This window comes from Hermetia illucens, chromosome 1 (genome assembly GCF_905115235.1).
Source record: "Hermetia illucens chromosome 1, iHerIll2.2.curated.20191125, whole genome shotgun sequence".
In the NCBI taxonomy this organism is placed as follows: Eukaryota; Metazoa; Arthropoda; class Insecta; order Diptera; family Stratiomyidae; genus Hermetia; species Hermetia illucens.
In genome coordinates this window covers 52,795,868-52,819,368 of record NC_051849.1, presented here as the reverse complement: position 1 = coordinate 52,819,368, position 23,501 = coordinate 52,795,868, and the positions used below count along the sequence as shown (strand labels likewise).

At 41.9% G+C, this 23,501-nt stretch overlaps 1 protein-coding gene across 1 annotated transcript; it reads right to left on the bottom strand.

Annotated features, from left to right (window-relative positions):
* Positions 1-496: 496 nt before the first annotated feature.
* On the bottom strand, positions 497-17,772 carry LOC119658612 (probable cytochrome P450 308a1). The gene is made up of 8 exons (XM_038066103.1): positions 17,496-17,772; positions 6,103-6,343; positions 5,839-5,940; positions 5,343-5,530; positions 1,398-1,623; positions 1,215-1,341; positions 954-1,098; positions 497-868 (listed from the first exon to the last, which is right to left on the bottom strand). The coding sequence occupies exons 1-8, from the start codon at positions 17,669-17,671 to the stop codon at positions 571-573; spliced, it is 1,503 nt and encodes a 500-aa protein (XP_037922031.1). The 5' UTR covers positions 17,672-17,772; the 3' UTR covers positions 497-570.
* Positions 17,773-23,501: the final 5,729 nt, after the last annotated feature.

Sequence of the window (23,501 nt, the reverse complement as noted above, 5' to 3'; positions counted from 1 at the left end):
TTGGAGAGTTTATATACTTCGTTTCCATATTCATATTTTGAACACCCTTAGTGTAGTAGTAAACTCCTACATGCTCCCCCACCACAACAAGGTGGTGTCCGAGGTAAAGCTGGTACTGAAATCACATCTCTCGGGGAAGAATAAAATAAGCGCATTGAACGTATTCGCTATTCCTTCACTGGCATATGCATTTGGAATATTATCGTGGACGAAGACCGATCTGGAAAACGTCCAGCGGCGGATACGAACAACTATGTCCAAATTCCGAATGCATCATCCAAAGTCTGCCGTGGAGCGGATGAACCTGCCTCGTGCAAAGCATGCATGTATTGGGACCGGCAAGTTCTAACTGATCGCCATATTCCACACAACAAGCCTGACGTACGCTTAGTTGACAAGACGGGTTGCTCCGCGTATATTATTGACGTTGCTATCCCCCATAATAGCAAGATAAAGGCGGAAATTGAGCAGGAGAGGATAAAGAAAAAAACCCGTATTTCATAGAAAACTTTAATGATTTTGAAATATAAATGTATGTAACCCAATTAAACCTAATTCAATAATGCAACCTTACAACTTTCTCAATCGTCTCTCAAAGTTCATCCACAATCCAGATTCTGGATTTAATAAATATGTCGCTGGTGTAGGTTTTGTAGGTACTTGAGTTTTAGGAGACAATCGTACATTATACTTATACAGGATTGTGGCTAATCCCGCCTTGCTTTGCATCATTCCAAATCTCATGCCAATGCATATTCTCGGACCTTCGCCAAACGAGAGAAAACTGTATTTATTGCGAGAGCCTTGATTTTCATCGTTGAAGCGTTCCGGGTTGAAAGTGTTTGGTTTGGGGTATAGTTCCGGATCGCTGTGAAGGTAATGTTAATCATATAATAAGGATTTAAGAAAAGAGTACCATATACAGTGGAGTAATATGAATTTGGGGTACTTACTACTGAATAGCCATAACAGGAACGACAATGCTGGTTCCTGCTGGAATTGTAACTGGCCTTCCGCCTGGATATTGCGGAGGTAGTTCAGTATCTTCTGTGCATAACTTTACTGTTGCTGACATAACTGGATGCATCCGTAGGGTTTCTGAAATTTATGTATATTATGTTATGCCTTTGGAACTCTCCAAAAGAAGCAGAGAGAAACGACACTAAAGTTTGGCACCTTGATTTGATCAATATACATTCCTATTATAAATTTACCTAACATAGCACTATTCAAGTAATTCATTTCTTGCAACGACTCATATGTTATTGTCCGATTGTGTTTGACTAGGACCCTATCCAACTCCTCGTGAACAGCTTTCTGAATATCGGGATTGATGGCAAGCTAGGGAATTATTACAAAATTAAACACTTCCTTTTCTTGAACATTTAGTCACTTACCTCATATAAACAATACGCCATCAAAGTACTAGATGTTTCGAAACCTTCAATAAGCAAAGTCGAACAATGGCCCAGAACCTCATTTTCGCTCAAAATTTTATCATTTTCTTTCGTATCTGATATTAATTGCAAGAAATCATTTCGTGTCCCATTTTCAGTTTCACGACGCCTAATTACTTCTTTTGCAATTATGGTGAGCCATCTTTGAATATTTTTCGGTATTGAGCTGTGGAATAAAAGTTTTGTATTATGCTTGCAACTACAGGATATGAAATCAGAAACATTTAACTTTTAAAAGAAAAAAAATATGAAGAAGAGGAGGGATATACCTTCACCTGCCGGAATGTCTACAATATTATAGAGAAAGTCAATATGAATAGGGCAGGGCAAAATCGTGAATTGGTACTCACGATGGAGTACAAAACCTGGAACACGGCTGCTGAATTTCGCCTTTTCCGGGGTCAATTTGACCACAGAATAGATTCAATAATGATTTTTTCCAAACCCCTTAGCTTTCTCAATCATCCCTCTCAAATTCATCCCATCCATCCCGTCCATTATTTACATACAATACTTAACACATTAAAAAAATTAATTTTACTTATTTTTAAAACACCCTTACAACTGGTCGCCTTCCCCTAAATTCAAGAACCCAACAACAAATAATTTTCAAATAGTGCAAGTAAAAATTGACTGGGTCAATCATTCGTTAACCTTCCTTGGATTGACCATATTACGCATTATTGAGTGCAGGAAAGCGTTTGATTGTGGCTGGGAAGAATTGCATGCCGCCTAATACTACACAACAGTGAGCAATTGTTTTTGTCGCTAAGCCGGCGTCGATTTTTAAGTTCAAGGACATGATCAGCGAAATCAGGAGTAGTGGCAGCGCGGCCGGCTAATTCTATGGACAGCCGATCAGCTAGATATGAGAGGTTGCGTTTCTGAAAGATTTCGAATCTGGGTTTGGTACCGCTCAGAGTAGAGATATAAGAGACGAAAGACCATTTCTGCGAGAAAGGAAAAAGTGCAGAATGTGGTTGGTTTTATTGTTCGGTCGAGTATAATAAAATTCACGTATTCTGGTTATGGATCGATCTGCAAAATTGAGTTATAGACTAACATTTTGTTTGAGAATCGAGAGATTCCTAAGTGCGCCATCCATTTAATGGCGGACCCGACCACTTGGAAGGCAAAAGGCTTTCTCGGATGTGGTCCACGGAACCCTCATCCTTAGGCAAACATCCAAGTTGCAAAATATATGGCTTCCGGTTTTGTCCAGGGCAGAGGCAACTTATCAGACGATGCCTCACCTCTGCCCTGGGAGCAGCGTGTCCGAAGTGGTTATAAGGTCGTATTTGCTCCCTTATATTAATTCAAAATTCATACATATGTCGTATTTTTAAATTAATATAGACTCCTCCATTGCTGGTAGACCCATCCAGTATAGTTCCCTCAGACGTTCCTCTTAATTTTTTAATGTCATAGCCGTGAACCCGTTTCCGATTCCACAGAAGGGCTCTGGCCCGTATAAAGACGTCCCTGCTTCCTTCTAGGCCTGTTCGTCTGCTGCCTCATTGCCTTCCAACCCGACATGGCCTGGAACCCAGAGTATCCAGACTTTATTAAACGAACCGAGCATATTCAGTCTCTCAAGGCATTCCCATACCAATTTAGAGTTCACTTGGTTTGACTTAAGTGCCTTAATCGCTTCTTGGCTGTTAGTTAGAATAGCAATGTTCTGTCCCCTGTAGTTCCACGTTTGCCTTTCGTTTCGTTGTCATTCGGGGTACCGCCTAGAAAGAATATCAATCTTCCTTCGATTTAGACATTTCCCCGCCTCACTGATACTCCCGGCCATTCTGAATATTGCCCTCCTTGCCTGCATCTATATGTGCAGATAGAGAAGGGTTAATCCCAGAAGAACATCCAGGGATGCCGTTGGGCATGTCCTCATGACCACACAGATACACATGCAAGCCAGTCTTTGGAATTTGTGGCTGAGTTCAGTTCCTTCTAGCCAAATTACCGCCCCATGGGTAATTGTTTGCCTTACTATTGCAGTGTTTATCAAAAGTGGTATCCTCGGACTGCAATCCCATTTGTTCCTACTATGGACGAGTCATGAGAGCCTTTGTAGTAATTTTTGTAATTTTTGGTCCAGCATAATTCCCAAATATTTAACCTCTGTTTCTCGTTTCACCTACATGACATGTAACCTTATGGCTCGCAGGTGATCAAATTGGCGTTTCCTAGTGAATGGTACTATGGTGATTTTAGCTGGATTGATACGCATCCGTACCTTCCTATACCAGGCACTAGGAACCCTTAATCCAGTTTGGATTCTATCACACAGGGAATCCTCATATTTACTCCTTAATTTGAGTAATGTTTCCCGCGTAACCCTGAATCTGTATTCCAGTATTTATTTGCACGTCCAGGAGTTCGTCCACTGCCATACTCTGCAAACTAGGTTTTTTTTTTTTTAAATTTTCCTAGGGAATTTTGAGAATTGAAGCGATTACACTTATTAAGATTGTTTATACTGCACAACTTACCATAGTTGAAAAGACTTAGTCTGTATCACTTAAATATTGATTGTATCTGAACATGAATTGATTTACACTAATAAAGCTATCTATCTATCTATCTATCTATCTATCGCTGCCATACTCCACACAAGCGGTGATAGTACCCTGCCATGAGTAGTATTCATGACAATAGAATTTGTACCTATCAGCACTTCTATTTGCCTACTCTCTTGCATTTTGGCCATGCAGAAAGCCTGGATATTTCCGACTCCCCTGCTGATCAGGGATTTTTTTATATCTGTGTGCGATGTGTTATCCAATGCTCCTTCGATATCCAAAAACACACACGATGCTATCACTTTTACTTCTATGGCATCCCGTAGTACATCCGTCAGCTGATACAGAGCAGTTTCGGTTGACAATGTTAACACTGATGTAGGGGATTACGTTTTAGAACGTTATTTCCAATATAGTTGCTTATGACCTTCTCCACCGTTTTAAGTATGAACGATGTGAGGCAAATTGGTCTGAAAGATTTAGGGTGAAAAAGATCCTTTTCACCCCCTTTCGCCCTTGGTATATATTCCAGGGCTATGCTGCCCCTTAGCACATTGCTCAGTTGTACATTTCCTTAAGGTAAATTATCGCCATAGAGTGCTCAGAGAACGGTAGGTAAAACTATTTGAGAAGAAAGAAACAGATCTAGAAGGAAACTTAGTAATATTTTAAGTGAGCTATGCAACTAGGTAAGGGAAGAATTTTTTCCCAGAGACGAGAGGCTTAGCCAGAAATATGTGGATGTGAGGAATGCATTGAATTCAGCCAATTGGAGTCAAGTTAGGAGGTACGTCACTTCCATTTAATTCGTGGCCTTTGTCGCCTACAACCCGGAAGAAAAACGACTCTGGTGGGACACTGATGAAGAACTCCAGGAGTATATAATATCGGCGGGTATCCTACAGAACTCCGTACTAGACCTGGAATTGTGGAATATTATGTATCAAGAAACTTTGGTGAATAACCCCAACGGTAGCATTGTTCATGGTTACAAAACCTTATTTTATTTTAAGTAGATCTTGTATTATACATGTTACATTCTCCAACAACAGTGTGAACCAGGCACGGATGACACCCAAAGCAGAACAAGTAGATGGTTTAGATTTCGGGAGAGGAAAAGGAGAAAGAAACAATTTCCCTCGTACCCAAACTTCCTCGGGGGTCCGAAGTAGACACACACAGAATTTGTTAAAGCTAAAGGAATAATAAAGGGATCCGCATAGTTTCGACCGTCGCTTAATGATAAATATGTGAAGCCTAGAATAGTATTGTCAAAATTAGACACCTAAGTATATCTACCAAGAAGGAAAAGGAAAATTATTATAATAAACTACTAAAGCAATATGATTTCACTTACGGCAAACGAAGTATTTTGGACACCGGCGGTAGAAAATGTCCACCAACAGATTGAAGGAATGTCCAAAATGTTGGACTATAAATTTGCTCCCCAAATTTTGCAAATTCTGAGTTGGGGTTTGTGAAAGCTTCGCCATTTAATCCAAATCCGCAAGATGCCATCACCTCAATGGTAAATTTTGAGCATAACTGAAACCAAACCAAATAAAGAAATCTTATTAGAGTAGCAAAAGATCTTATTTATTTTATATAAATAATTTATAAATATATAAACCTATTCAATGTTGAAAATAAAGTAAAGTTAAAAGAAGTAGGCTATATATGGTCCTATATTTTTATCAACTTTTATATATTCTAAACTTGAATTAAACCTGTAGGAATTTTTACTTTTTCATTGATTTCAGCTAATGCATCTCTTACAAATCTAAATATCTAAATATATCTAAGTGGAAGTTTGAACTGGACTAAACTTTTGTCTCAAACATTCCTCTACTTACATCTTTGGCTTCAAAGGCATTGTACTGGTTGTCTGGCCCCCTAGCAACGTATTTCTCAAATTTCTGGCAAACATCGTACACTAATGGGAATAGTGACTTTACCTGAAACAAGTAGAACATGTAAATGGAAAATCACGAATAGTGTGTGAAGTTTGTGCTCAAAGTAATGAACGAAGTACAATTTGTATTCGATTTCAAACTCCCTTTTAAAAAGTTTGCAACGAGCGAGAATATTAACACAAGTGAATCCTAGAATCTACTAACCTTGCTGGAAGTAAAGAGCGGGGCTAACTGTGATCTTAGAAGTTTCCATCGATCCCCTTTAGCATAAAAAGGATTACTCATCGCCAGTGGATCCAATTTTGGATCGATCATTACCGAATTGTCGTGGTATGCGTTAAATTTCCGTACAAAAACATCCTTGACAAAGTCCAGATCTCTCACAAGTATCGCTGGCTCGTTGAGAAGTCGATAAATGCCAACATAGCTGGCACTGGAATACGACCTGAAAATGAGGATTTACACAAGCATATAGGTTAGCACTTTGAGTTAGTAGACAATCTCAGCAAAAACAAGTTAAATTATTCGTTTTGAGAATGAAGAGGGGTCCTAAGTCCGCATCAACTTAATGCAGGACCGGACCAATTGAGGAGCAACTTACTCCTTCTTTTCTGGTCCACGGACCCCTCGCTGGGCCTGCACCCAAACTTTTTTAAAAAAAGTGAAGTGACGGCGGCTTTACGGTTTCTTACCAGGACAGAGGCAAATCGTCAGTGTTTTACGAATTATATAAATGAGCATTCAACATCTGCGAGCCGCTACGGTCACGCTGCTCCCAGGGCAGAGGTGAGGCAGCGTCTGACGATTTGCCTCTGTCCTGGTAAGAAACCGTAAAGCCGCCGTCACTTCACTTTTTTTAAGTTAAATTAATTTTTCTCGTAGTGAATAAAATCCGATGAATTTACTATAATTAACCACGTATCAACAATTTTCATATGAACCCCAACATAATCACAGATGACGATATAATGGCTTTACAGGAAATACCTTGGACAGGGACCGGTTTCCTGGAGTAGAGCCACTATACCATATATTATAGTGACCATCCAGTAAACTATGTGCTCGAAATAGTTTTCCTGCAGATTATTGCCCTGATTTGACTCAGGTACTCACTCATTCATAGCTGAGTCGACTGGTATCTGATATCCAGTCACGGCAAATTCCATTAGGATCAAAATCATACTTGGAGATTTTAACAGCCAAGTAGGAACGAAGCCCGTATTTAGGCAATACGTCGGCTCTCATAGCTTACATATGGATACCAATGATCACGGACTACGGATTATTTAATTAGCAGTGCTGTCCGAAATGGTTGTTGGAAGCACCTGGTTTGCGCAGAAACCGGTCCAGAAATAAAGGTGGGCCTCTCCAGACGGGACAATATATATATATATATAATAACACCACCCAGAAACCCCTCCGACAATCAGGTGTGAGTTAACATTGAAGCGACACAACACAATACTCCGCAACACTTATAAGGCGGAAATGGATGCCGCAATAACCGTAGCTAACAAAAGTCCTGGAGATGAAGCATCAACAAATGATCTTCACAACCACCTCAAGAGCATTATCCTTGATACGGCCACAAACATACAGCCCAGACGATGAATGTAAGCTACCAACGGAACGGGAGAATGCCGCATGCCGAGTAATGGTGCATTCTCAAAGAACGCGGGCACGCGCAGGGACCTACCAAGAACTCTTTCGAACGGAGAAGCAACTTCTCAGATGGAAGAAGGAAGCCTGAGAGAACCAACAAGTTTGTGAACTCCTAAAGTACAAGGACAACGGCACCAGGTGCGAAAGTTTTACCAACAAGTCAGCAGGATAAATTTTTATACACCCTCGATGCTCATCCTGCGAAGACAAAGAAGGAAACCTGATTTCTAACAGAATGGGCATCATGGAGCGATGGGTTGAGTAATTTTATGAGCCGCTCAACAACCAGAATATCGGCGAGTTGGAGGTCCCGCCAATTCAAAACGACGGATAGATGCTGCCGCCACCAAGTATAGAAGAAACAGTGCGTGCAATTCATCAGCTTAAAAATCATAAATCGCCAGGTGTTGATGGAATTACAGCCTAACTAGATATGGAGGTGACCAACTACACCAAATGGTGCCTGATGCCTGATGATTGGCACGAAGAATTGTTTATCCAATATACAGGGTGCGGCAGCATAACTTCCTTTTTTCAAAACTCAATAAAAACTATTGTATGCATCGGAAAATATTTATTTATTTTTTATAATGTAGGTACATGTCTAAAGTTTTTATTTACATTGTTTTGAAGATCAAATCTGTTAGGTGACGTCCCCCATTCTCCATACATTGCCTAAACCGATTTCTGGCGTTTGTCATGACTCTTGTTAGCATAGCAGGTGTTATGTTGGCAATTTCTTCTTGGATGTTGGTCTTCAAATCTTGTAGGGTTCTTGGGCGGTTCACATAAACACGGGACTTCAAAAAACCCCATAGAAAAAAATCACAAAGGGACAGATCGGAAGAGCGTGCCGGCCATTCCAAATCGCCTCTAATTGAGATAAGGCGCTCTGGAAAGTGTTCCCTCAAAACAGCCATCGATGCTCTTGAAGTGTGTGCTGTTTGTTTGTCAACCGACCCACATAAATGAAAATGGGCTTCATCGCTAAAAACCAGTTCTTCCTTTTGTCGCACTTGCAGTTTATCTGAATGTAGTGACCCATGTAACAATTGATTTGCGGTCTGGCACGGGAGCCAACGGGACTAAATTAAAGCGATTCAGAAATGCACGCTGTGTTGCAATAACCGAACATCCGCTTGAAAAGTAAACCTCAACGGTAAAGGCACACTCCTCACTATTCCAACGCATGATGGCGACTGAACCATGTCAGGACAAAAGTTTACAGTGTCCCCTCTTGAACGAGACCACTAGCGCTCCGCTATGACATCAACTAACTGAGTGGCGCGCATTGTAAAAAAGGAAGTTATACTGCCGCACCCTGTATAAAACGGGAGATATCACGCAATGCGGCAGATGTAGGGATACTACGTTGATAAGTAGGGTCGAAAATAACAACTGATAAAAGCTATGACGGAAACATCCGCTCAAAATTGTTGGCTGCTAACAGAACCTATTTCAGCTTACAAAAACTGTTCCGTTCGAAACGTCTCACCATGGGATCAAAGGTCTTACTGTACAAGACAATATATTCCTCGGAGAGTTGCGTTCTTAAGAGGAAAAATTTGCTGCTGGTTGCTTATGCCGACAACATATCAAGGATACTTCCTTCCTTCGTTAGTGAACCATCCGCGATATTTTGGAGAATGCTTTTGAAAGCAACAGCAATGCTGATCCAATACTATTCACCACTAAAGCAAACATACCTGAATTCCACCCCACGTGAGTGTATGGGTAAATTCTGGAATCATCTGGATACAAGGATAAATTGGACGCTAAACATAAAGCTTCGAATTAAGAAACTCTGCATACTTCTCTACGTTTGCAAACAGACCTTCAAGAAAAAATGGGGGTTTCATCCGAAATTAAATCTGTGGATATATACAGCCAAAGATCATCCTATCCTCATTGATGGCTCTTTTGTTTTGTAGCCTGGGCTCAACAAGGATATGATACAACTATGCTGAACAGAATTATAAACTCCAGAAGTGGAGGCATTGGAACCATGTCATCTTACCCAACAGACACAACTAATGTACACTTGCACCTCCTTCCACTTGATCTTCATATGAAGTAAATTGTACCGTGCAGTCTTGTCAGGTTCCGTGAACAATATCTTGGACTTGCCACCAAAGAAAATTTATCGCCTCGAATAGATTAACAATTTCGACGCCCATAGGAATATGTAGCCTACATAACGACGAAATCGATGAGCGATACAATGACCGTCATGTTGTGGACAAAATCCGGCTCGATAGGTTACGGCGGGCGGGTCACTTAATCCATATGGATGAGGATGATCCAGCCCGGAAAGTCTATAAAGGCAATATCTTTGGTAAAAAAAGAAGACGAGGCGACCCTGCCTGAGATGGAGCGATGACGTAGGTCAGGACGCCAGAGAGCTTTTAGGGATATCGAATTGGTGGACCTCGGCGCAAAACCAGGATGTCTGGAGTTCCTTATTAACGCAGGCCTAGACCGGATGCCGGTTGTTGCACCGTTGATGATGATGATATGAATATAGAGTGGAATTAGCTGGTCGAGGAACCGGTCAAACGAGATACCACTCTCACAGCCATTCAGCGGGTACAGCCTGCGCTAATTCCTGAGGAAAAAGGAATACACTGACCCTACTTATCAGTTGATTGCTCCAGATGGTGAAGGCTTACTATCTCTCAAACAAAGAAAACATTAGTATTTCTGCAACGAGTCCAGACATGTGAACCTGTAAGTCAAACATATACGAATGCCTACAAGATCACCGTTGTTTGCGCGAGATACTTGCCAGCCCGCTTACCACAGTCTTGAGAGTTGAAGTATCAATACAGTGTCTAATAGCGTTAATTAATTAATTATTAATTAAAAATCACCCAATCAACCTATACAAACATACATCTCTGACGAAGATATATATGGGTTTCTCGACAAATGAGGTACCGTTGTAATGCATGCAGGATCTCCCTTGAAGCGTTTTTGTATCTGAAAATGTTGGTCTAGTATACTAAGCTAGCAGTGAATGGCAACCTACCCCACATTGACCTTATACTGAATGGAATAGGAATAGAAAAACATGTAAAGGAGAAAAAGACACAAATTTGTACAAATGTTTTAACTTTGAATCTCATATTTTTTAAATTTTAGGATCACAGCAAATATTGAGTCAGTAGTCATCTCTTTTCTTTGGAAAAATACTACTATATATCTCTGGAAAAATACTACCATTTATCTCTGAAAGTTTTTTGTAGGAATAAGTTTGCAAAAAACTGTGACTCTACCGTCCAGACAAGATTGTAGAACTAAACGCCACTTGATAACCTTATCACATATTTCTTGCGCCTGAGGTTCGTGTTCTTGGTGAATTCTGTTTTTACAGCGGTTTGACTCGCTGCCCATTAAGAGTAGAGTACGTACATATTTCTGATTAATGTTAATCTGCAGAAATCAGTTTTGAATGAATTTTGTTTTCACCATTTTACCATCATTGATGCAACTACTACTTGAGACTGACCATAGAAAGAAAGGTTTAGCAAAATAGAGTGTAGTGAGTAGTGAGTCAAAATAGGATATATCCTCCTAATTTGACATTGCTAAAAAAATTCAAAATTCCAAAAAAGACTAAACTTCAAATTTCAGAAATCGAAACCAAAACCGAGTTAATAAAACGGAGACATCCGATATAATGGAAAAGGATGCCTTCTACGAGCAATTAGACGCAGTTCAGGAGAGGCTTTTTAAAGGTGTGATCATGATGGGCGATCTCTAATCTGAATGGAGAAGCACGGTCTACGCGACCGTAACAATAATATTGATAGATTTGTGTAACTTCCACCGCCTCGTCATTGGTGGCATATTGTTGGAGCACAGAGATTGCCATATGGTCAGTTGGGTTTCAACTGGCTGACACCGCACGAGCAATCAAATTGATCACTTTGCAACCACCAATAGATTTAAGAGTTGGCTTGTGGATGTACGTAACAAAAGAGGAACTAACATCGGACTCGAAAGGGATCACCATCTGATGGTCTCCTATTTGCGTTTGCGTGTTGCGTCCGTCGCTTCTTGGAGGGTTGAACAGCTGCAATCCCCCAAGTTCGGCATCGATCATTTGTATGATCCAGCTGTCCCTCGGCAATTTGAGTGATATCTTGCTGGGAAACGGAAGATGTCGCAAAAAACAGTGATTTTAGGAGTTTATACCTCATCATGAAAGAACTTGCATGGGGTTGCAAACCTTTCGGTGGTCCTGTGAATGACATAACTGTTGACTCTTCATCCAGCTGAAGAGGTAGGCAGAACCCTTCACCACGGTTTTTAACAATACACAGGGCAATAGAGAAAAAATTCAAGCCTGGGGTGAAAATTATGTGTGAAAACAAGATCCAGGATGAAAACTAAAAAGGTCTAGGGTGAAAAATTTTCGGACCCCCTATTATGTCTTGTTTATTAAAATTTATACTCTGGGCTTCCGAAAAAACTCCGAGTCCTATGGAAATTCGCTCCTTCCTAATTCCCACTCATCAGCTCTGACCGCACCGCATCCAGTGTAATTTCCCTTCTTCTGGATTAAATGGCCAATCACCGTAACATACAGGCACGGCCTGTTCCTCCAAGCAGAAGAGAAATCATTTCGCCCATAAGTGCACTCAAACGGAGTAAAGCCACTGGGCTCGATGGTCTCCCCGCAGAGTTATTTATGGCTGCACCTACAGTTTCTGCAGATCTGCCACTTCCACTCGTACGGAAATTCTGGGAATTCGGCACCTCTCTTATAGAGTGGAACAAGAGAATGATCGTTAAGATTCAGAAGAAGGGCACCCAATTTGAGTATGGCAATTGCAGGAATATTTGTATGCTTTCTGCCGTCGCGAAGATAATAACTAAAATAATCCTGGAATGCATCAAGGAACATTTCGAAAGCTTGATCGATCGAGAGTAGGCTGGTTTCTGCTACGGATCCGACGTGGATAGAGATTGTATCAGGCGTGTAGAGCACGGAGGAAGGCATTCCGGAGAAAATAATAATAGCAATAATCAGAGTGACATATAATGCACAAAATGTCACCTGCTGCACCAAGATAAAATCTCAGAGGAATTGGAATTCGAAAGCGGCATTCGTCAGGGTTGCATCTTATTGCCGATATTATTTCTACTTGTTATTGTTGACTTTTGTAATGCTGCCTAGTCAGGACGACTTGGAGGAGTTCAAGGGATTATCACATCTTGCCTCAAACACCTATACTACTCTGATGATATTTACTTGCTATCTCACCGGGTCATGGCCAAATAGCTCTGGATTCAAAAGAGAGGCTGATAGAGTTGGACTGAAGATAAACTCCAACAAAACCAAGGTTTCCGGTCTGACGGAACATCGCACTCTCCCTATCTACATTAAAGGGTAGCGCATCGAAAGCGTCAATCAATTTGTATATCTAGGAAGCGAGGTTTTTCCCGTCCCGTCGGTGGCGCTGAACTGGATGTTGCCCGACGCAATAACAGCAACATCCTTGTCTAAAATCGGGAAACGCGGTTATCTCAACACCAAGATCAAGTTGAAATTGTTCTATGCCAGTGTTTTCTGTGTGTTGCTATATAAGAGTAGCACATGGAAAGTCACCACCGCTGTTACTCGAAAGCGTCAGACCTTCGTCGACACCTGTATGAAACGTATCATCAAGGTACGCTGGGCTGATACTATTTCTAGCAAAGCACTTGGCACAGATCAATAGAGAAAGAGTACAAGCGTCTCGGGAAGTTCCGAAGGAGTTGAACCGCCTGTCAACGAAGATAGACCATTTATAATGTCGTTGAAAGTGAATCGGAGGCGTCTATTCGTCGAGAAGGATATCCGCTTTCTGAAGCCGCCAAGAGAAAGCGAGTTCAAAAACAACGTTACCAGACGACGTTTTTCCTGATGAAAATATTTTTAATGTGAATATAAAAATCAATTGCCTTCTCCTATTGCTCCAAAAACGAAATTTCCGGTGAATATTGATGTGCTAGATGTTGTATCCAGTGAATTTGATATCATGGTACCGCATTTCTACAGCAAGGGAGAAAATGGCACTGGTTCTGAAAAATGAAGTGAAGGCGTGGATGGCAACTGTGTCGTCTAGAAATCCGTATGTTTTCCAACAGGATGATGCGCTTTACCAAGCAAGTCATTTAGTTCATAATTGGTTTTGGACGAGAGAATTCTGGCCTCCCAATTGTCAAGATTTAAATCCATTGATATATCCAACCGATGCATCACTGAGAGCCACTATTGCAAAGACGTTTGCCAATATGGACCGTGACATGTAAAGATGCGTCTAAGCAAACTTCAGAAGAAGACTGGAGCCGATTATAGAAACTGGGGGATATGTGTAATGAATATTTTCTTTATGGTCTTTCAAACAATGGATGTTAATTAAAAGAACAAGTCGCGAAGCCGGAAGCTGGATGCTTCAGGTATGACATGTTTTGCATTTGAGTGGACATTTGTCCCATTAGTACCTAGTTCGTAATACATGCATGTCACAAAAGCTACTTTCACGTTTGACCTACTATAACTTCATTAGTAATAGCCCGATTTCCACCTCGCCTACATTGCTGCATAATTTCGTGATTCTACGATGAAATTAAGATGGGTTTTGCAGTCAATTACTAAAAAATTATAATAACATGCTATTGTTGACTTTATTAGAGCAGATATCGATGCGGAAGGTATTTCGGAGCCTAGGCACCATATAGTGGCAGACTCTTGGTTTATTTCAGATTTTTTGGTTGCGTAGTTTCTGAGAATGAGTCTTTGAAAGAAATGATCACTTTCAACCCCCCGTACTCTACACATTTCCCGCATTTGTTGAAAATGTGGAGAGTACGAGAGAGCTCCGAAAAGAAAATCGAGGCCTTCCATTTGATTTTCCTCATGACTATAACTTGTTAAAAAAAAAATTGTGCACCCCCCTTTTGCATGTATGGGAACCGGCCCCACCCCCGTAAATTCTATGTAAAATGATGTGACTCATTGCATACATGAGCATTCACACTTCCCACCTTTTCACCAAATTTGGTGTCAATCGCTACCTATTTTATGATTCGGACGAAGGGACGAAGATGTACATATAGTATAACGGCGGAAGTTCCGCATGGGTCTGTTCTGGGTCCTCTGCTATAGAACTTAATGTATGATGGCGTTTTACGGCTAGCAGTAGCTGAACAAGCCGTTGTCGTCAGATTCGCAGATGACTTTGGAGTGGTCATAACACCCAATTACCCCGGCGAAGTAGAGATTTATGCGAACGAAACTATACGGTGACTATCAGCTCAACACTGGCAAGAATGCTTTCAAATATGGGCAGCCCGAAACATAGCCAACGATTACTTTTATCGCAAGTCAATAGCTCTACTCTCTTATACGCGGCACCAGTGTGGGCCTCAGCGATAAAAATCGGACAAAATCGCCGCCTCATCCTACCGAGAGAAAGAGGGAAATTTGATTTCCGACAGAATGGGCATATTAGAGCGATGGGCTGAGTACTGTGATGAACTGCTGAACAACCAGAACATCGGCGAGTTGGAGGTGTCGCCAACTGAACACGACGAACAAATACTGCCACCACCAAGTTTAGGAGAAACAGTCCGTGTAATTCATAGACTAAAAAATCATAAGTCGCCAGGAGCCGATGGAATTACGGCCGAATTGGTTAAATATGGAGGCGACCAATTACACTAAGCGGTTCACCAACTGATGCTCAAGGTATGGGACAGCGAATCAATGCCTGACGATTAGCAACGAGGCATTATCTGTCTCATACATAAAAAGGGAGATATCACACAGTGCAGCAATTATAAAGGTATCACGTTGCTGAGTACCATCTATAAGATATTCTCCTCTATCTTGCTAGGCCGGATATCCCCATACGCCCAGAACATCATTGGCCTAAACCAAAGAGGCTTCACTCCAGGCACATCAGTAACAGATCAGATTTTCTCTCTGCGGCAAGCGATGGAAAAACTGTTGGAATATGGACAACAGTTGCACCATCTATTCATCGACTTTAAAGCCAGCATAGCCAAGGTAAAACTGTACACGGCCATGAGAGTATCCGGTATCCCGACGAAACTTATAAGACTGACTAGGCTGACCCTGACCAATGTGCGAGGCCAGATAAAAGCAGCAGGATCACTCTCAAGACCATTCGACATCAACAACGGTCTACGACAAGGGGATGCCCTATCATGCGTCCTCTTTAACCTGGCCCTCGAGAAAGTGATCCGTGATGCTGAGGTAAATGCAAGTCCACCCAACTACTGGCCTATGCTGACAATATCGACATAATGGGAAGAACGACCCGAGACCTACAAACTGCCTTCATCCAGATCGAGCAGGCGGCGCGAAATCTTGGGCTGCACATCAATGAAGGCAAGACAAAATATATGGTGGCAACGTCAGCACCGAAAACCAACCAATCAACAACATCGAACCGCACTGGTCAAACGGGAAGAATAAGGATAGGAGAATACAACTTTGAGACCGTTGATAATTTCTCCTATCTAGGGTCGAAAATCACAACCGATAACAGCTAAGATGATGAAATCCGCGCACCATAGGGTCAAAGCTCTTACTGTACAAGACTATGATCTTGCCAGTCCTCATCTATTCCTCGGAAACTTAGGTTCTTAGCAAGAAGAATTGTGAACTCTTGGCCGCGTTCGAGAGAAGAATCCTCCGAAGAATTTTTGGCCCCTTACATGAGATGGACGATTCCGTAGACTACATAACGACGAAATCTATGAGCGATACCATGACCGTCCGGTTGTGGATAAAATCCAGCTGAATAGGTTACGGTGGGCGGGTCACTTAATCCGTATGGATTAAGTCTATAAGGGCAATATCTATGGTAGAAAAAGAAGACGAGGCAGACCCTGCCTAAGATGGACGCCAGACAGCTTTTAGGGATATCGAATTGGTGAACCTCGGCTCAAAACCGGGATGTCTGGAGTTCCTTATTAAGGCAGGCCTAGACGGGATACTGGTTGTTGCGCCGTTGATGATGATGATGATAGGAGATAGGATGAATTTAAAGGGTGTCAACAGCCAATTTATAAAATATAATAATATTAGCTTTATTCAGGCGCGGTTGAGATTATGTTGAGGCCTAGATGCAGGGATCACCATAACTTTTTATATTTATCGTTTGGGTGGGTCCTTGAAATAATTGACCTATTTATATGCCTCGCATACCTCCCATTTACAACAAATGCCAAAACTGAAATATTATTTGAAAAATACTAATCGACCCTTCATTTTACACCTCTCTTTTTCACTTGTCAATAGAGCATTTTAAGGCTTTGTTTTCCGCAAACCCTTAAAAACATTCATCAACTTTAAGGAAATATGACTTTTTTAGTTTTAAACCTGGGTATTACTCCATTCTCATTACGTTCTCGCAGAGAGGCATCTGAATACCGCGGTAGCCACTTTGTTCTTTTATTTCTTGTAACTTGGAATGGTAAATTTAAGGACTCCATCAAAAAAAAGCATGTAAGTCTATAGTTTTTTTTTGTTTTTTTTTTTTTGATTATAACAGTTTTAAAATTAGATCCTTTTTTACGCGTTTAACACTAGAATATCCCCTTGACAAGAACGCTGAGAAAGTTGAAGCTTATTTCTGATTAATTTTAATCTGCAGTTGCGTCACATTTTTAAATTAAGAAATATCGTATGAAATTTCAAGATGTCTGAAATAAATATATACATTTTAACACAAAATAAATCAATTTTATAGGAGAATGGTTTTTTGCTAAACAGCTGGATAATTTACATACTTTTATACGATACCAACATCGACCATGCGAATTTCACATGAATCCAAATTGACCAATTAATATACACCATATTAAACTCACTATACTCTTAGCAATAATAACATACAAGGATGTTCTCCTCTTACTTGTAAACTTTCTGGTAAACTTCGCCAAAGTGTTTCTTGGCCAATATATATTCCAACAAATTTCCAACCAAAGGTAAGGGAACAGGACCATCCACACCACACCGTCTCCAGTGGTTCGCACTCCATTTATGATACAGGAATAGAATTAGAACTAATAAACCTAAGTACACCCACATAATAGCACTTGAAGGACTCCAACAAAAAAGATCTAGTAAGTCTGTTGTATTGAGGTACCGCGCACTTATAGCTCCAATCAATGACTGATTAACTTCGCCAGAAATAACCGCGATTTAAACATAAATCGCCAACAATGAAGCATCCTAATCTCATTTCATTTCTGCTACAATCCACAATAAATATTACAACTTCATAATTGTATAATGACAATAATCCCACTTAAACGCTGCGAAGATAATTCAATCGTGCCTAAATGTAAATTATATTGATAAGGACTTCTAAAAGTAAATTCTAATTGATGATTTCTTGGTTCTTATCTGCGCATTCCAGCTATCTGCTGCGAATTGCAAATAGAAACTTTGCGGGGTATTGCTCACATGTTTTCGGGGGCATAGGGGTCATCAGTTGGCCGAAACTGGTAAGGTTTTCATTTATATGGAAAACCACGAGACTACTGCAATTGCATCGTCGCAAACATTAACACCCTAAAATAGTAAATATTTTGTAAATATTGGCACAGCATTTTGAAAGGCACGGAATGGAAAATTTATATTAATATATGATAACTGGGTCAACAAGATGCCTGGGGTCAGTTTAATAAACCTAAAGTGGTCAATCATCTCAGCTGCGTTAGGCTTGCTCTGCCTGTAAAATAAATAAACACCAAACCAACCAGATTGTCTTCAAATTCTTTCCATTCAATTTCACTGTTTCACCACCCTTTCAGGTGATTTGGCTCCATTTTGAAAAGATTTTCCAAGTTTTGAATAATAATAAGCATTTTTGGACTCTTTTCCTCCTCTAACCTGATTCTATCGAAATTCGCTCCCTCCGCATTAATAGTAAAAGGATTTCCACAAAAATTTATTGTGTCGTATTCTGTTACAATTCTATTATATAATGAACTAAAAAAGAAAAAAAAACTAAAACGTTCATTCTGCCTCGATCTAAGTATTAACCACTCCCAGCATCGATAACGTTAGTGATCGGGCGACTCCATTTGATCCTCTGAGCCAATCTCTAACCAACAAGATGTGTACATAGCATTTCGTTGCACCGTCTTCACGTACCCGAGGCAGGCGATTAGAGCCAAGCCTACAAGAGACTTATCTGAAGTAGCTCTTGCACGAAGCCTCACCGGAGATTGTCTGGTACCAATGGAACCGGGATAACCGAACCCTCTGAGAGCATATGCTTCAGAACAATCCCTAGAATTGGCCTACTTGTGAGAGTTTCATGGTGATCATGGTTATGCCCACATCGCAGTCGAAGCTCCTTCTGGGCTCAATGCGCGGAATTGCCCTATTCAACTCGTGCCGGAGGTGTTAGATAGACCTCGAATCTACTAAATTGAATGCTGAACCAATACGGCTGTGTCAATCACTGTAAAGCTCTAATCAATATGATCGTTTAGTCTTTGATAGAATCCGGCTCAATAGGCTTCAATGGATGGGTCACCTAAAGTATATTGGTGGGTGGTATTCCCTTCCCTCCCTTTCTTCCTTTGCGGAGATTTCAACCTTCCCATGCCTAATCCTGGCCTAATCATCCTAGCCTTCCAATTCCTTCCAACAACCTCTCCCATTCTTCCCTCCCACTTTCTTTCTTCATAAACACTTGCTCTGCCCTGAATTTCAATACAACCAAAAACTGCCTGGGCCGCACTCTTGATCTCTTCCTTTCCAACCTCTCCGAGCGCTACCTCTCTTTATTTCCTTGCACATTCCGCATGTGAAAATTGACACTCACCGCCCCGGAAGCGGAGCTCCCTCGTTCAAAATCCAAAACCAAGCGTAAATCCACTGAGTTCAACTTCCCCAAAGCCAATTTTGACGGTCTGAACTCAGATTTAGCGTCTTTCAACTGGGTACATATACTAAGCAACTCATCGTGTGATCAAGTTCTAAACACCTTTTACAATGTAAAAGGTGTTTAATCCTTCCCTGACTCCACTGCCAACTCCCCATAACAATCTTGCGACCTTCTCTACACCTACTTCTCTTCAATGTTTTCTCCCTCGGGCCCTCCACCCTCTACACCCCACACAACTGCGGACTCCTCCGAATCTCTAGCCATTCCTCTCCTTACGCCTTCCTTGGTTGAGTTCCACATTAGTAATCTTGACCCCAATGTCGGACCTGGCTCCGATGCGGAGTTTATCCACAACCGGACGGTCACGGTATGGCTCATAGATTTCGTCATTGTGTAGGCCACGGAATCGTCCATCCTCATGTAGGGGGCTAAAAATTCTTCGGAGGATTCTTCTCTCGAACGCGGCCAAGAGTTCGCAATTTTTCTTGCTAAGAACCCAAGTTTCCGAGAAATACATGAGGACTGGCAAGATCATAGTCTTCTACAGTAAGAGCTTTGACCCTATGGTGAAACGTTGCGAGCGGAACAGTTTTTGCAAGCTGAAATAGGCTCTGTTGGCTGACAACAACCGTGCGCGGATTTCATCATCGTAGCTGTTATCGGTTGTGATTTTCGACCCTAGATAATAGAAATGATCAACGGTCTCAAAGTTGCATTCTCCTATTCTTATTCTTCCTGTTTGACCAGTGCGCTTTGATGTTGTTGGTTGATTCGTCTTCGGTGCTGACGTTGCCACCATATATTTTGTCTTGCCTTCATTGATGTGCAGCCCAAGATCTCGCGCCAATCCCGGCCTGCTCGATCTGGATGGAGGCAGTTTGTACGTCTCGGGTTGTTCTTCCCATGATGTCGATATCGTCAGCATAGGCCAGTAGTTGGGTGGACTTGAAGAGGATTGTACCTCTTGCATTTACCTCAGCATCACGGATCACTTTCTCCAGGGCCAAGTTAAAGAGGACGCATGATAGGGCATCCCCTTGCCGTATGGTCTTGAGAGTAATCCTGCTGCTTTTATCTGGCCTCGCACATTGGTCAGGGACAGCCTAGTCAGTCTTATTAATTTCGTCGGGATACCGAATTCTCTCATGGCCGTGTACAGTTTTACCCTGGCTATGCTATCATAGGCGGCTTTAAAGTCGATGAACAGATGGTGCAACTGTTGTCCATATTCCAACAGTTTTTCCATCGCTTGCCGCAGAGAGAAAATCTGATCTGTTGCTGATTTGCCTGGAGTGAAGCCTCTTTGGTATGGGCCAATGATGTTCTGGGCGTATGGGGCTATCCGGCCTAGCAAGATAGTGGAGAATATCTTATAGATGGTACTCAGCAACATGATACCTCTTTAATTGCTGCACTGTGTGATATCTCCCTTTTTATGTATGAGACAGATAATGCCTCGTTGCTAATCGTCAGGCATTGATTCGCTGTCCCATACCTTGAGAACAAGTTGATGAACCACTTGGTGTAACTGGTCGCCTCCATATTTAATCAATTCGACTGTAATTCCATCGGCTCCTGGCAACTTATGATTTTTTAGCCGATGAATTGCACGGACTGTTTCTCCTAAACTTGGTGGTGGCAGTATTTGTCCGTCGTCTTCAGTTGACGGGACCTCCAACTCGCCGATGTTCTGGTTGTTCAGTGGCTCATCAAAGTACTCACCCCATCGCTCTAATATGCCCATTCTGTCGGAAATCAGATTTCCCTCTTTGTCTCGGCAGGATGAGCATCAAGGTGTATAAGGTTTCATCCTGCTGACTTATTGGTAAAACTTCCACCTTCTGTGCCTGGTGCGGTTGCTCCCTGTACTTTTCTAGTTCATAGACTTGTTGGTTCTCCCAGGCTTCCTTTTTCCGTCTGTGAAGTCGCTTCTCAGCTCGACGGAGTTCGTGATATGTCTCTGCGCGTGCCCGCGTTCTTTGAGAATGCAACATTACACGGTATGCGGCATTCTTCCGTTTCATTGCTAGCTTACATTCATCGTCAAACCAACCGTTCCGACTCCTTTTGCGGCTGGGGCCAAGTATGTTTGTGGCCGTATCCATGATAACGTTCTTCAGGTGATTGTGAAGCTCATTTGTGGATGCTTCATCTCCAGGTCCTCTGTTGACTACGGTTATTGCGGCATCCATTTCCCTCTTATAGGTGTCGCGGACGGTTGTGTTGTGGATGGCTTCAGTGTTCTCACCTGATTGTCAGGGGGGATTCTAGGTGGTGTTGTTATTCGAGTTCGGAGCAACATACCAACGAGATAGTGATCCGAGTTTATATTGGCCCCCCTATATGTTCTAACATCCATCAAAGCTGAGAGGTAGCGGCGTTCGATCAACACATGGTCAATTTGGTTGAAAGTGGTCCCGTCTGGAGAGGCCCATGTATGTTTGTGGACCGCTTTCCGCGCAAACCAGGTACTTCCAACAACCATTTCGTATGACCCTGCTAATTGGATAATCCGCAGTCCGTTATCATTCGTATTTTCGTGTAAGCTATGGGAGCCAACGTATCGCCTGAATATGGGCTCCTTCCCCACTTGGCTGTTAAAATCTTCAAGTATGATTTTAATATCATATCTGGGACAGGCTTCGAGGGTTCGTTCTACTACCTCGTAGAAGGTATCCTTCTCCAACTGTGCAGTCTCCCCTGTAGGGGCGTGAACGTTAATGACGCTTATATTTCTAAATTTTCCTCGCAAGCGCGTTCGTCGTTGTACAATCCGTCCAGTCCGAGGCTCCTGTTGTGGCCGCGTAACAAGTTGTTTTTCGTATAGGGTTGTCAACCCTACCCAACCCCCAACCTGGAGGACCAGTTGGTACAATTTGTCCCGTTTTTAGGCGCGGGAGACTCGCCTTCATCCTTCTTCGTTTGCAGCTTTTCGTTAAGAAAGAGCTCCCAGCGGTCACCACGTGGAATTTCTGGAAACTCCTGTAGGATATCATGATAAGGGTTTCCTCGAGTAATTGATCTGATGGTTGGAATCGTACATTTTGCCATCTCTCCATGGTAAGCAAAACGGAGTTGTGGAAACGTGCTGAAGATTTGGAAGGAGTCCCTTATGTGGTAAGAAATATACTCCAAGTATGAGTTTAGAAACGTCCGCTATAATAAATTTCCTAGGGAAATCCCGTGGAAGGCCGAGTTCGAGTATGAGGTTGGCGATCCCGTATGTGGCAATTGGTGTCCCGTTGGTACCATGGTCCTTGAAATTTTGAGTGTGGATAAATAGACAGGACCGTTCGCCACTTTCAACGACTCCCGATGTCCAGTTGCGGGGGTTCATGCATTTGGCGGCTTCGGGATTAAATCACCAATAATACCCTCGGGGAAGAAGATGTTCAAACCTGGGCTGTGAACATGATCGAAATGTTTGAGTCCAAAAGCTTTCTCGAGGTGGAACTCCTGTTTGACCGCGCCTAACTCCGTTCACAGCTCTGCAAGGTGACTTGATAATTATTGAACTAACTGCATCGAACTATCATAGTTTCCGCTCCCGATACTTAACGGAACCGCGGTTTAGAACTTGTCAGCTATGTCGGCTTCAACTTGTAGTGGCTCACTAGTCGCCCATAGTCGCCATACTCGATTGAAGAACAGAGGGCAGACGTGTTAACCACGGACCACAGAATTGCGTACCACCGAGACACTGCAGGCGGCTGAGTAACTGGGAGAGTTTCTCATCACCCATGTAAGTGTCCTTCACGAGCTGCGTTACTTTTTCCTCCTCGCTGGCGAATGACAACGTTATCATTAAAAACCAAAGAAGCAAGAGGATCTACTGGCACTAGTCAAATGAGAACAATAAAACTGGGAAACTATGACTTTCAAATCATTGATAATTTCTCCTACCTATGCTCGAAGGAGAGAGCATATTCATTATTCCTTATTAACAATTTCAAAAAGTCAGACTGAAAAGAGAACCCGAAATAAGGTATTTGGAGGCAAAAAACGCTTTAGATATTC